At 50.9% G+C, this 15,656-nt stretch overlaps 1 protein-coding gene across 1 annotated transcript in view; it reads right to left on the bottom strand.

The window, feature by feature from the left end:
* Positions 1-15,656, bottom strand: part of LOC142922838 (uncharacterized) — a gene marked incomplete at its 3' end in the record, with an annotated part of 65,473 nt that overhangs the window by 34,508 nt on the left and 15,309 nt on the right. The window contains exons 4-6 of the mRNA XM_076063774.1: positions 9,766-9,932; positions 9,579-9,651; positions 8,111-8,239 (exon numbers count right to left, since the gene is read on the bottom strand). Coding sequence (XP_075919889.1) covers positions 8,111-8,239; positions 9,579-9,651; positions 9,766-9,932 — 369 coding nt within the window. The remainder of the gene's footprint in view (positions 1-8,110; positions 8,240-9,578; positions 9,652-9,765; positions 9,933-15,656) is intronic.

Genomic DNA, 15,656 nt, shown 5'->3' on the forward strand with positions numbered 1-15,656 from the left:
ACACAGATACACCCATAGGCTCATCACAGAGAGACACTCAGACTCATCACACAGAGACACCTATAGACTCATCACACAGAGACACCCGTAGACTCATCACACAGAGACACCCATAGACTCATCACGGAGACACCCATAGACTCATCACACAGAGACACTCATAGACTCATCACACAGAGACACCCATAGACTCATCACACAGAGACACCCGTAGACTCATCACACAGAGACACCCATAGACTCATCACACAGAGACACCCATAGACTCATCACACAGAGACACCCGTAGACTCATCACACAGAGACACCCATAGACTCATCACGGAGACACCCATAGACTCATCACACAGAGACACTCATAGACTCATCACGGAGACACCCATAGACTCATCACACAGAGACACCCATAGACTCATCACACAGAGACACCCGTAGACTCATCACACAGAGACACTCATAGACTCATCACACAGAGACACCTATAGACTCATCACACAGAGACACTCATAGAATCATCACACAGAGACACCCATAGACTCATCACACAGAGACACCCATAGAATCATCACACAGAGACACCCATAGACTCATCACACAGAGACACCCATAGAATCATCACACAGAGACACTCATAGACTCATCACAGAGAGAGAATTAAAGACTCATCACACAGAGACCCACAGACTCACTCACACAGAGACCCATAGACTCACTCACACAGAGACCCATAGACTCACTCACACAGACACCCATAGACTCACTCACACAGAGACCCATAGACTCACTCACCTAGAGACCCATAGACTCACTCACACAGAGACCCATAGACTCACTCACACAGAGACCCATAGACTCACTCACACAGAGACCCATAGACTCATCACACAGAGACACCCATAGACTCATCACACAGAGACACCCATAGACTCATCACACAGAGACACCCGTAGACTCATCACACAGAGACCCCCATAGACTCATCACACAGAGACACCCGTAGACTCATCACACAGAGACACCCGTAGACTCATCACACAGAGACACCCATAGACTCATCACACAGAGACACCCATAGACTCATAGACTCATCACACAGAGACCAAATAGACTCATCACACAGAGACACCCATAGACTCATCACACAGAGACACACATAGACTAACTCACACAGAGACCCATAGACTCACTCACACAGAGACACCCATAGACTCATCACACAGAGACACCCATAGACTCATCACACAGAGACACCCGTAGACTCATCACACAGAGACACCCATAGACTCATCACACAGAGACACCCATAGACTCATCACACAGAGACACCCGTAGACTCATCACACAGAGACACCCATAGACTCATCACACAGAGACACCCATAGACTCATAGACTCATCACACAGAGACCAAATAGACTCATCACACAGAGACACCCATAGACTCATCACACAGAGACACACATAGACTAACTCACACAGAGACCCATAGACTCACTCACACAGAGACACCCATAGACTCATCACACAGAGACACCCATAGACTCATCACACAGAGACACCCGTAGACTCATCACACAGAGACACCCATAGACTCATCACACAGAGACACCCATAGACTCATCACACAGAGACACCCGTAGACTCATCACAGAGACAACCATAGACTCATCACACAGAGACACCCATAGACTCATCACACAGAGACACCCATAGACTCATCACACAGAGACACCCATAGACTCATCACACAGAGACACCCATAGACTCATCACACAGAGACACCCATAGACTCATCACACAGAGACACCCATAGACTCATCACGGAGACACCCATAGACTCATCACACAGATACACCCATAGGCTCATCACAGAGAGACACTCAGACTCATCACACAGAGACACCTATAGACTCATCACACAGAGACACCCGTAGACTCATCACACAGAGACACCCATAGACTCATCACGGAGACACCCATAGACTCATCACACAGAGACACTCATAGACTCATCACACAGAGACACCCATAGACTCATCACACAGAGACACCCGTAGACTCATCACACAGAGACACCCATAGACTCATCACACAGAGACACCCATAGACTCATCACACAGAGACACCCGTAGACTCATCACACAGAGACACCCATAGACTCATCACGGAGACACCCATAGACTCATCACACAGAGACACTCATAGACTCATCACGGAGACACCCATAGACTCATCACACAGAGACACCCATAGACTCATCACACAGAGACACCCGTAGACTCATCACACAGAGACACTCATAGACTCATCACACAGAGACACCTATAGACTCATCACACAGAGACACCCATAGACTCATCACACAGAGACACCCATAGACTCATCACGGAGACACCCATAGACTCATCACACAGAGACACCCATAGACTCATCACACAGAGACACTCATAGAATCATCACACAGAGACACCCATAGACTCATCACACAGAGACACCCATAGAATCATCACACAGAGACACCCATAGACTCATCACACAGAGACACCCATAGAATCATCACACAGAGACACTCATAGACTCATCACAGAGAGAGAATCATAGACTCATCACACAGAGACCCACAGACTCACTCACACAGAGACCCATAGACTCACTCACACAGAGACCCATAGACTCACTCACACAGACACCCATAGACTCACTCACACAGAGACCCATAGACTCACTCACCTAGAGACCCATAGACTCACTCACACAGAGACCCATAGACTCACTCACACAGAGACCCATAGACTCACTCACACAGAGACCCATAGACTCATCACACAGAGACACCCATAGACTCATCACACAGAGACACCCATAGACTCATCACACAGAGACACCCGTAGACTCATCACACAGAGACCCCCATAGACTCATCACACAGAGACACCCGTAGACTCATCACACAGAGACACCCGTAGACTCATCACACAGAGACACCCATAGACTCATCACACAGAGACACCCATAGACTCATAGACTCATCACACAGAGACCAAATAGACTCATCACACAGAGACACCCATAGACTCATCACACAGAGACACACATAGACTAACTCACACAGAGACCCATAGACTCACTCACACAGAGACACCCATAGACTCATCACACAGAGACACCCATAGACTCATCACACAGAGACACCCGTAGACTCATCACACAGAGACACCCATAGACTCATCACACAGAGACACCCATAGACTCATCACACAGAGACACCCGTAGACTCATCACACAGAGACACCCATAGACTCATCACACAGAGACACCCATAGACTCATAGACTCATCACACAGAGACCAAATAGACTCATCACACAGAGACACCCATAGACTCATCACACAGAGACACACATAGACTAACTCACACAGAGACCCATAGACTCACTCACACAGAGACACCCATAGACTCATCACACAGAGACACCCATAGACTCATCACACAGAGACACCCGTAGACTCATCACACAGAGACACCCATAGACTCATCACACAGAGACACCCATAGACTCATCACACAGAGACACCCGTAGACTCATCACAGAGACAACCATAGACTCATCACACAGAGACACCCATAGACTCATCACACAGAGACACCCATAGACTCATCACACAGAGACACCCATAGACTCATCACACAGAGACACCCATAGACTCATCACACAGAGACACCCATAGACTCATCACACAGAGACACCCATAGACTCATCACGGAGACACCCATAGACTCATCACACAGATACACCCATAGGCTCATCACAGAGAGACACTCAGACTCATCACACAGAGACACCTATAGACTCATCACACAGAGACACCCGTAGACTCATCACACAGAGACACCCATAGACTCATCACGGAGACACCCATAGACTCATCACACAGAGACACTCATAGACTCATCACACAGAGACACCCATAGACTCATCACACAGAGACACCCGTAGACTCATCACACAGAGACACCCATAGACTCATCACACAGAGACACCCATAGACTCATCACACAGAGACACCCGTAGACTCATCACACAGAGACACCCATAGACTCATCACGGAGACACCCATAGACTCATCACACAGAGACACTCATAGACTCATCACGGAGACACCCATAGACTCATCACACAGAGACACCCATAGACTCATCACACAGAGACACCCGTAGACTCATCACACAGAGACACTCATAGACTCATCACACAGAGACACCTATAGACTCATCACACAGAGACACCCGTAGACTCATCACACAGAGACACCCATAGACTCATCACAGAGAAACCCATAGACTCATCACACAGAGACACCCATAGTCTCATCACACAGAGACACCCGTAGACTCATCACACAGAGACACCCATAGACTCATCACACAGAGACACCCATAGACTCATCACACAGAGACACCCGTAGACTCATCACAGAGACAACCATAGACTCATCACACAGAGACACCCATAGACTCATCACACAGAGACACCCATAGACTCATCACACAGAGACACCCATAGACTCATCACACAGAGACACCCATAGACTCATCACACAGAGACACCCATAGACTCATCACACAGAGACACCCATAGACTCATCACGGAGACACCCATAGACTCATCACACAGATACACCCATAGGCTCATCACAGAGAGACACTCAGACTCATCACACAGAGACACCTATAGACTCATCACACAGAGACACCCGTAGACTCATCACACAGAGACACCCATAGACTCATCACGGAGACACCCATAGACTCATCACACAGAGACACTCATAGACTCATCACACAGAGACACCCATAGACTCATCACACAGAGACACCCGTAGACTCATCACACAGAGACACCCATAGACTCATCACACAGAGACACCCATAGACTCATCACACAGAGACACCCGTAGACTCATCACACAGAGACACCCATAGACTCATCACGGAGACACCCATAGACTCATCACACAGAGACACTCATAGACTCATCACGGAGACACCCATAGACTCATCACACAGAGACACCCATAGACTCATCACACAGAGACACCCGTAGACTCATCACACAGAGACACTCATAGACTCATCACACAGAGACACCTATAGACTCATCACACAGAGACACCCGTAGACTCATCACACAGAGACACCCATAGATTCATCACACAGAGAGAGAAACCCATAGACTCATCACACAGAGACACCCATAGTCTCATCACAGAGAAACCCATAGACTCATCACACAGAGACACCCATAGATTCATCACACAGAGAGAGAAACCCATAGACTCATCACACAGAGACACCCATAGACTCATCACAGAGAAACCCATAGACTCATCACACAGAGACACCCATAGTCTCATCACACAGAGACACCCATAGACTCATCACACAGAGACACCCATAGACTCATCACACAGAGACACCCATAGACTCACACAGAGACACTTATAGACTCATCATACAGAGACACCCATAGACTCATCACACAGAGACACCCATAGACTCACACAGAGACACTCATAGACTCATCACACAGAGAGACCCATAGACTCATGACACAGAGAGTAACCCATAGACTCACTCACACAGAGACCCACAGACTCACTCACACAGAGACCCATAGACTCACTCACACAGAGACCCATAAATTCACTCACACAGAGACCCATAGACTCACTCACACAGAGACCCATAGACTCAAAGACTCACACAGAGACCCATAGACTCACTCACAAAGAGACCCATAGACTCAAAGACTCACACAGATACCCATTGCCTCACTCACACAGAGACCCATAGACTCACTCACACAGAGACCCATAGACTCACTCACACAGAGACCCATAGACTCACCACACAGACACCCACAGACTCACCACACAGAGACCCATAGACTCACTCACACAGAGACCCATAGACTCACTCACACAGAGGGCCATAGACTCACTCACACAGAGACCCACAGACTCACTCACACAGAGACATAGACTCACTCACACAGAGACCCATAGACTCACTCACACAGAGACCCATAGACTCACTCACACAGAGACCTACAGACTCACTCACACACAGAGACCCATAGACTCACTCACACAGAGACCCACAGACTCACTCACACAGAGATCCATAGACTCACTCACACAGAGACCCATAGACTCACTCACACAGAGACCCATAGACTCACTCACGAAGACCCATAGACTCACTCACACAGAGACCCATAGACTCACTCACACAGAGACCCTTAAACTCACTCACACAGAGAGCCATAGACTCACTCACACAGAGACCCATAGATTCACTCACACAGAGACTCATAGACTAACTCACACAGAGACCCATAGACTCACTCACACAAAGACCCATAGACTCACTTACACAGAAACCCATAGACTCACTCACACAGGGACCCATAGACTCACTCACACAGAGACCCATAGACTCACTCACACAGAGACCCATAGACTCACTCACACAGAGACCCATAGACTCACTCACACAGAGACCCATAGACTCACTCACACAAAGACCCATAGACTCACTTACACAGAAACCCATAGACTCACTCACACAGGGACCCATAGACTCACTCACACAGAGACCCATAGACTCACTCACACAGAGACCCATAGACTCACTCACACAGAGACCCATAGACTCACTCACACAGAGACCCATAGACTCACTCACACACAGAGAGCCATAGACTCACTCACACAGAGACCCATAGACTCACTCACACAGAGACCCATAGACTCACTCACACACAGAGAGCCATAGACTCACTCACACAGAGACCCATAGACTCACTCACACAGAGACCTACAGACTCACTCACACACAGAGACCCATAGACTCACTCACACAAAGACCCACAGACTCACTCACACAGAGATCCATAGACTCACTCACGAAGACCCATAGACTCACTCACACAGAGACCCATAGACTCACTCACACAGAGACCCTTAAACTCACTCACACAGAGAGCCATAGACTCACTCACACAGAGACCCATAGATTCACTCACACAGAGACTCATAGACTCACTCACACAGAGACCCACAGACTCACTCACACAGAGACCCATAGACTCACTCACACAGAGACCCATAGGCTCACTCACACAAAGACCCATAGACTCACTCACACAGAGACCCATAGACTCACTCACACAGAGACCCATAGACTCACTCACACAGAGACCCATAGACTCACTCACACAGAGACCCATAGACTCACTCACACACAGAGAGCCATAGACTCACTCACACAGAGACCCATAGACTCACTCACACACAGAGACCCATAGACTCACTCACACAGAGACCCACAGACTCACTCACACAGAGACCCATAGACTCACTCACACAGAGACCCATAGGCTCACTCACACAGAGATCCATAGACTCACTCACACAGAGACCCATAGACTCACACAGAGAGTCACTGACTCACTCACACAGAGAGACATAGACTCACTCACACAGATACCCACAGACTCACTCACACAGAGACCCACAGACTCACTCACACAGAGACCCATAGACTCACCACACACAGAGGCCCATAGACTCACTCACACAGAGACCCATAGACTCACTCACACAGAGACCCACAGACTCACTCACACAGAGACCCATAGACTCACTCACACAGAGACCCACAGACTCACTCACACAGAGACCCATAGACTCACTCACACAGAGACCCACATACTCACTCACACACAGAGAGCCATAGACTCACTCACACAGAAACCCATAGACTCACTCACACACAGAGACCCATAGACTGACTCACACAGAGACCCACAGACTCACTCACACAGAGACCCATAGACTCACTCACACAGAGACCCACAGACTCACTCACACAGAGACCCATAGACTCACTCACACAGAGACCCACAGACTCACTCACACAGACACCCACAGACTCACTCACACAGACACCCATAGACTCACTCACACAGAGACCCACAGACTCACTCACACAGAGACCCATAGACTCACTCACACACATGGCCATAGTTGCAGGTTGCTATGGGGTACCTGTTTCCATGGTAACCGGGCTGGCACACGCACTGGCCGGTCACGTGGTGACAGTCGCCATGGCAACACGGCGGGCAGGGCTGGGCGCAAGCGTCTCCATAGGAACCGTTCCCACAGGGCGCGTCACAGCTGGGGACAGAGACAGTGTCTTCTCCCATGTGACTACCACGTGTCTTCTCCCACGTGACTACCACGTGTCTTCTCCCACGTGACTACCACGTGACTACCACGTGTCTCCCTCGTGTCTTCTCCCACGTGACTACCACGTGTCTCCCTCGTGTCTCCCTGTGTCTTCTCCCACGTGACTACCACGTGTCTTCTCCCACGTGACTACCACGTGTCTCCCTCGTGTCTCCCTCGTGTCTTCTCATGCGTGTCTCCCTGTGTCTCCCCCGTGTCTCCCACGTGTCTTCTCCCACGTGACTACCACGTGTCTCCACGTGTCTCCCTGTGTCTCCCCCCGTGTCTCCCCCGTGTCTCCCCCGTGTCTCCCCTCCCCCCGTGTCTCCCCCCGTGTCTCCCCCGTGTCTCCCTGTGTCTCCCCCGTGTCTCCCCCCGTGTCTCCCCCGTGTCTCCCTGTGTCTCCCCCGTGTCTCCCCCCGTGTCTCCCCCGTGTCTCCCCCGTGTCTTCCCTCCCCCCGTGTCTCCCCCCGTGTCTCCCCCGTGTCTCCCTGTGTCTCCCCCGTGTCTCCCTCCGTGTCTCCCACGTGTCTCCCTCCATGTCTCCCCTCCTCCCGTGTCTCCCTCGTGTCTCCCTCGTGTCTCCCCGTGTCTCACCTCCCCCGTGTCTCCCCCGTGTCTCCCCTCCCGCAGTGTCTCCCCCGTGTCTCCCCTCCCCCGTGTCTCCCACGTGTCTCCCCTCCCCCGTGTCTCCCACGTGTCTCCCCTCCCCCGTGTCTCCCCCGTGTCTCCCCTCCCCCGTGTCTCCCACGTGTCTCCCCTCCCCCGTGTCTCCCACGTGTCTCCCCTCCCCCGTGTCTCCCCCGTGTCCCCCCGTGTCTCCCTTCCTCCCGTGTCTCCCCCGTGTCTCCCCCCCCTCCCCCCGTGTCTCCCCTCCCCGGTGTCTCCCCCGTGTCTCCCCTCCTCCCGTGTCTCCCCTCCCCGGTGTCTCCCTCGTGTCTCCCCTCCCCCCGTGTCTCCCCTCCCCCCGTGTCTCCCCCGTGTCTCCCCCCCCCTCCCCCCGTGTCTCCCCTCCCCCGTGTCTCCCCTCCCCCCGTGTCTCCCCTCCCCCGTGTCTCCCCTCCCCCCGTGTCTCCCTCGTGTCTCCCCTCCCCCCGTGTCTCCCCTCCCCCCGTGTCTCCCCTCCCCCCGTGTCTCCCCCGTGTCTCCCCCGTGTCTCCCCTCCCCCCGTGTCTCCCCCTCCCCCCGTGTCTCCCTCGTGTCTCCCTCGTGTCTCCCCTCCCCCCGTGTCTCCCCTCCCCCCGTGTCTCCCCCGTGTCTCCCCTCCCCCTCCCCCCGTGCTTCTCACCGAGTTCCTCTCCACCCGGCCAGGCACCCCACCTCACACTCCCCCGTCTCTGGGTGACAGCTCCCCCCACCCCCTCCTCCCCCCCCACCACCTCCCCCCCCACCACCTCCCCCCCCACCACCACCTCCCCCCCCACCACCACCTCCCCCCCCACCACCTCCCCCCCCACCGCCTCCACCTCCTCCGCCACCACCACCAGCGCAGCTCACGGGGCACCGCTCCCGGCAACCGTCTCCATGGTGACCGGCCGGGCACCGCGCCCGGCAACCGTCTCCATGGTAACCGCGCGCGCAGCCGCCGGGGCACGAGCCGTTGACGCGGTGGCAGGGGGCGTTGTCGTGGCAACGGCCGCACCTGGCGGCGGCGGCGGGGAGGGGGACGCTGTAGTGAACGGGGGGAGTACCTCGCCGGTTCTTTGGGTAAAGTCACCACCACGTTAGAAGGGAAACAATAAAATAATAAAAATATAAATTAATAGAATTATTGTAAAACAATAAAATTATTATTCTTGGTTCTTTGGGAAAAGTCACCACCACGTTAGAAGGGAAACAATAAAATAATAAAAATATAAAACAATAGAATTATTATTCTTGGTTCTTTGGGTAAAGTCACCACCACGTTAGAAGGGAAACAATAAAATAATAAATATATAAAATAATAGAATTATTCTTCTTGGTTCTTTGGGAAAAGTCACCACCACGTTAGAAGGGAAACAATAAAATAATAAAAATATAAAATAATAGAATTAATATTCTTGGTTCTTTCGGTAAAGTCACCACCACGTAGAACGGAAACAATAAAATAATAAAAATATAAAACAATAAAATTATTATTCTTGGTTCTTTCGGTAAAGTCACCACGTAGAAGGGAAACAATAAAATAATAAAAATATAAAACAATAAAATTATTGTTAAAACAATAAAATTATTATTCTTGGTTCTTTTGGTAAAGTCACCACCACGTAAAAGGGAAACAATAAAATAATAAAAATATAAAACAATAAAATTATTATTCTTGGTTCTTTCGGTAAAGTCACCATGTAGAAGAGAAACAATAAAATAATAAAAATATAAAACAATAAAATTATTGTTAAAACAATAAAATTATTATTCTTGGTTCTTTTGGTAAAGTCACCACCACGTTAGAAGGGAAACAATAAAATAATAAAAATATAAAATAATAGAATTAATATTCTTGGTTCTTTCGGTAAAGTCACCACGTAGAAGGGAAACAATAAAATAATAAAAATATAAAACAATAAAATTATTATTCTTGGTTCTTTCGGTAAAGTCACCACGTAGAAGGGAAACAATAAAATAATAAAAATATAAAACAATAAAATTATTATTCTTGGTTCTATCGATAAAGTCGCCACCACGTAGAAGGGAAACAATAAAATAATAAAAATATAAAACAATAACATTATTATTCTTGGTTCTTTGGGTAAAGTCACCACCACGTTAGAAGGGAAACAATAAAATAATAAAAATATAAAACAGTAAAATTATTGTAAAACAATAAAATTATTATTCTTGGTTCTTTCGGTAAAGTCACCGCCACGTAGAAGGGAAACAATAAAATAATAAAAATATAAAACAATAACATTAATATGCTTCTTTGGTTCTTTCGGTAAAGTCACCACCACGTTAGAATGAGAATAAAATAATAAAATTGATAAAATAAAATAACACGATAAAATTCTCACGACGTTTCGGCCACAACTACAAGCGGCCTTCATCAGGTGAGGCGCCGTCCTAACCAGACAGTCTCGTCCCTTCACTTGATGAAGGCCGCTTGTGTTGTTTGCGGCCGAAACGTCGTGAGAATTTTATCGCGTCATTTTATTTCGTCAATTTTATTATTTCATTCTCATTCTACGCGGTGGCGGTGACTTTACCGAAAGAACCAAAGAAGATGAATCCTTGCAGTCGCGAAAACTTCAAATCGAAAAATGAAAGCGGAGATCCTCGCCGGTGGAATCCGGCCAGGTTCCGCAGGGGACTCGCAGTGGTACGCGCGCGCGTTTAGGTCGACTCAGCCTTGAATGGGGTTCCCCCGATGCCGTGCCACGCAGCGACAGGCCGAGCGGTGGAGTGTGGAACTGTATCGTGGACAGCGCTGTGGGGGGGGAGGGCCAATTCTGTGACCACCACAGCAAGGCCAAACGGGGGCTCTGGAGGGGTGTCGGCGGCTGGTAACCCCTCTGCCGTCGATTGCTTACCGCTAAGCCACGTGAGAAATACGGAACAAATGAGCTCGTGCCGGAAGGCTCCGGTGGGGGAGGGAGGGTACAGGCGTCCATGACGTCTCCTGGCCAAAACCCCAATTGGCGGAGCTCAGGAGACTGAATCTCTACCCTCGAAGGCTCCTCCAGAAACAACGAAAAGCCACTTCGTGTGGCCACGCGGAATGTTCGAACGTTCGCTGCGGAGGAGAGGCTGCCCAACTCCTCTGTCGGGAGCTGGAGCGGTACCGCCTGGATCTCTGCGGCATTCAGGAGGTCCGGTGGGACCGGCTCTGGCTCCTGACGCCATGAGGGGTGGACAGTCCCTCTACTCGGGGCAGCAGACTGCCAAACAACAGGGTGTGGCTCTTCTTTTGAACAAAAGAATGAAGGGGGCGTGGGAGCGTGGCGGTGAGGTGTGGGAAGCTGCAATCCCCAGGCTACTTTGGGCTCACCTTCCCATCAACCGGAGGCGAGGAATGGTGGTGGTGGTTATTTATGCCCCCACCGAAGACGAACATCCGTGGAGGGATGCAGGCAAGGCCGATGAGTCAGATGCCTTCTATGACCTCCTGTCACAGGTGCTGGCTAAAGTGGCCCCTCGGGATAGAGTCATCATGTTGGGTAACTTCAATGCCCGAGTTGGTCATGATGCTGGCACCTGGTCTGGAGTGATTGGAAGGCATGGTGCCAGATCAGCTCAATAACAATGGTAGGAGGCTGCTAGACTTTTGTGCAGCACATGGGCTTGTAATTACCAAAATGCTGTTCCGGCATCGGCGCATCCACACAACATCATGGATGCATGCCAGGTCCAAGCAAGAACATCTGCTGGACTACATAGTGACGGACCAGTGGATGCGAGCCCATTTCTTTGACACCAGGACCTACCCTGGAGCTGATCTGCCCACTGACCATCGACTAGTCATCTGTAAGATGCGCCTGCCATTATTCCACTTTGGGGGTGGGTGTAGACACAGGATCCCATTCAAACCTAAAGTGGCCTGGTCTTAGTTAGCTGATAAAAGTTGCAAGCAAGAATTTAATCATCGCTTGCGGCTGGGGTTGGCATCGTCCCCCATTCCTCCTGATGTCGAGGGTAAATGGGCGAGGTTTAGGACTGTGGCTCATGCAGCTGCAATGGCTGCTTTGGGTACGCGGTCCAGACCTCCCCAGAGACCTTGGCTGACAGAGGAGGTGTTCAGGCTGGTTGAGAATAAGCGACAGGCCCACTCTCATCGTCTGCAGCATCCCACGTCAGAGAATGAGGAGGCTTACCAAAGCCTTTGCTCGGAGATTCGGAGATCCGTGAGGCACCGCAAGGATGGGTGGTGGTCTCGGAATGCCGAGGAGATGGAATCTGCCTCAGTGGCCCGCTATCACAAATCGCTCTTTAATTACATCGAAAAAGTAACTTGCAGCACCACACCTATTACCATTATTAGGGAAAAGATCGGCGATCCAATCTGCGACCCCCAGGAACAGGTTTGCAGATTTGCTGAGCATTTCTGTGAGGTCCTGGGGAAGGGATATCTCTCAGCGTGGAAAACATTGTGGCACACGGTCCAGAAAACATTAGGGGGCAAAGTGGGGATGACCCTGCTGAGGCTGCGGTGCCTCGAATATTGGATGAAGAAGTCACCACCTGTGAGTGGCTGGCTGAGGTGCCATCTGTTGAGGAAGTACTGAAGGGGAGCCTGAGACCAGGAAAGGCACCGGGCAGAGATGATTTCCCAAGCAAAATGCTGTGGGAGGGTGGAGCCCCTATGCGGTTTCAGGAAAGGGCGGTCTTGCACAGATGCCATATTTTCTGTGCGTCTGCTACAGCAGAGGTATAGGGAATTCCAACAAGACCTACATCTCTGCTTTATTGACCTGGTTATGACCTATGATACCATCAGTAGGCCTGGGCTCTGGGTTGTTCTTAGTGCTTTCAGAGTCCCTGACCCTCTGCTCACAATCATTAAGGACCTTCATGATGGTGAGCGGGCCTGGGTAAAACTACGTGGCCGGGAGCCAGAGCCATTCCCTGTACACCTTGGGGTGCGACAGGGATGTCCTCCGACTCCCACATTATTCAACATCTATTTTGACCACGTAGTTCATGAAGCCTTAAATAGCTGTAACGGGGGAATTTCCATTTGGTACAGATATAATGGGAGACTGATCGATGCCCGGGTGCGGTCAAGGGATGGCTCCCTATTGCTCAACCACGTTATGTATGGTGATGATTTGGTAATAGCTGCTCAGTCAGAGGAGGAGTTGGAGACGCTGCTGCTGAGACTGGAGCGTGCCACTAAGAGGTGGGGCCTTACCATCAGCCCCACCAAAACTAAGCACCTGCCGGGGTATTTTGTACCATCGGACACTCCACCCCCACAACTCCAAATTGGTGATGGGGCAGTTGTGGAGAGAGTAGAGAGTCTCCCATACCTGGGCAGTGTGCTCATGACCGGCTCCGGTTGAACAGCAGAGGTCTCACTCCGAATCAGTCGAGCGGCAATATCTTTTCATCGGTTGCGTAACGCTGTGTGGAAGCTACCTGATCTGTCGCTCCGCACTAAGCTTCAGGTCTTCTCAGCCATAGTCATGCCCCTTCCTTTTCTACGCTTGCGAAACGTGGACCCCCCTAATGGAATATCTTCGCCGGTTAGAAACATTTAAGCTGGCCTGCCAACGATCCATCCTGGGTTTAACCAGGCTGGATTGTGTGAGGAGCTCACAAATCCTACGGTGATCTCCCCCGGCAGGCAAGGCTGCGTTGGCTGGGTCATGTAGCCCGCATGCCCAACCACCGCATGTCTAAACAGTTTTTGTTCAGCCGGATCGAGGGGGCTAAACGGGCGCAGCACGGGCTAGAGAAGAGATGGAGTGATGTGGTACAGGAGGACGTGGAGCTGAGTGGACTTGACGATGACTGGTACCAGCGGTGTCAAGATCGGCCTCTGTGGAGGAGGCTCGTGAAGGACGCTGCTACTGGGCAATTGGAGGTAGTCGCCCTCCATCAACAACGGAGGGCGGAGGAGCGACGCTCACAACAACGAGCGGAGTGCCGGGTGGCTAAAACGCAGTAAGTTAACACAGTAGGGGGCACAGGTGGTGCATCAGCCAGTCATCTCAGTCAGTCGACCCGTGGCACCTGCTGGGTCTGCCCCGTGACCTCCTGCCAGCGGGCGTTCGACACTTCACGTGGCCTTAAGGTGCACCTAGCCTGGCACAAGCGTCGTGGTGACGTCACCGCCACTTAGTGGCGAATGGCGGTTGTTGTTGGAGGTGGAGGGGGAGGAGGAGGGAGAGGCAGAGATGGAGGAGGAGGAGGAGGAGGAGGAGGAGGGGGTGGAGGGGGTGGAGGGGCATCTATAGGGGACTCTGTATGGGAATCTGTAGGGGAATCTGTATGGGACTCTGTAGGGGAATCTGTATGGCAATCTGTAGGGGACTCTAGGGAAATCTGTATGGGCCTCTGTAGGGGACTCTGTAAGGGAATCTGTATGGCAATCTGTAGGAGTCTCTGTAGGAGTCTCTGTAGGAGTCTTTGTATGGGACTCTGTAGGGGAATCTGTAGGAGGCTCTGTAGGGGAATCGGTATGGGCCTCTGTATGGGACTCTGTGGGGGAATCTGTAGGCGTCTCTGTAGGGGCGTCTGTAGGGGTTCTCTGTAGGAGTCTCTGTATGGGACTCTGTAGGGGCCTCTGAAGGGGCGTCTGTATGGGACTCTGTAGGAGTCTCTGTATGGGACTCTGTAGGGGAATCTGTATGGGACTCTGTATGTGAATCTGTAGGGGTCTCTGTATGGGACTCTGTATGGGACTCTGTAGGGGAATCTGTAGGAGTCTCTTTAGGGGAATCTGTAT

This window comes from Petromyzon marinus, unplaced genomic scaffold (genome assembly GCF_048934315.1).
Source record: "Petromyzon marinus isolate PM22_M1 ecotype Great Lakes invasive population unplaced genomic scaffold, UKy_Petmar_22M1.pri1.0 PM_Scaffold_185, whole genome shotgun sequence".
In the NCBI taxonomy this organism is placed as follows: domain Eukaryota; kingdom Metazoa; phylum Chordata; class Hyperoartia; order Petromyzontiformes; family Petromyzontidae; genus Petromyzon; species Petromyzon marinus.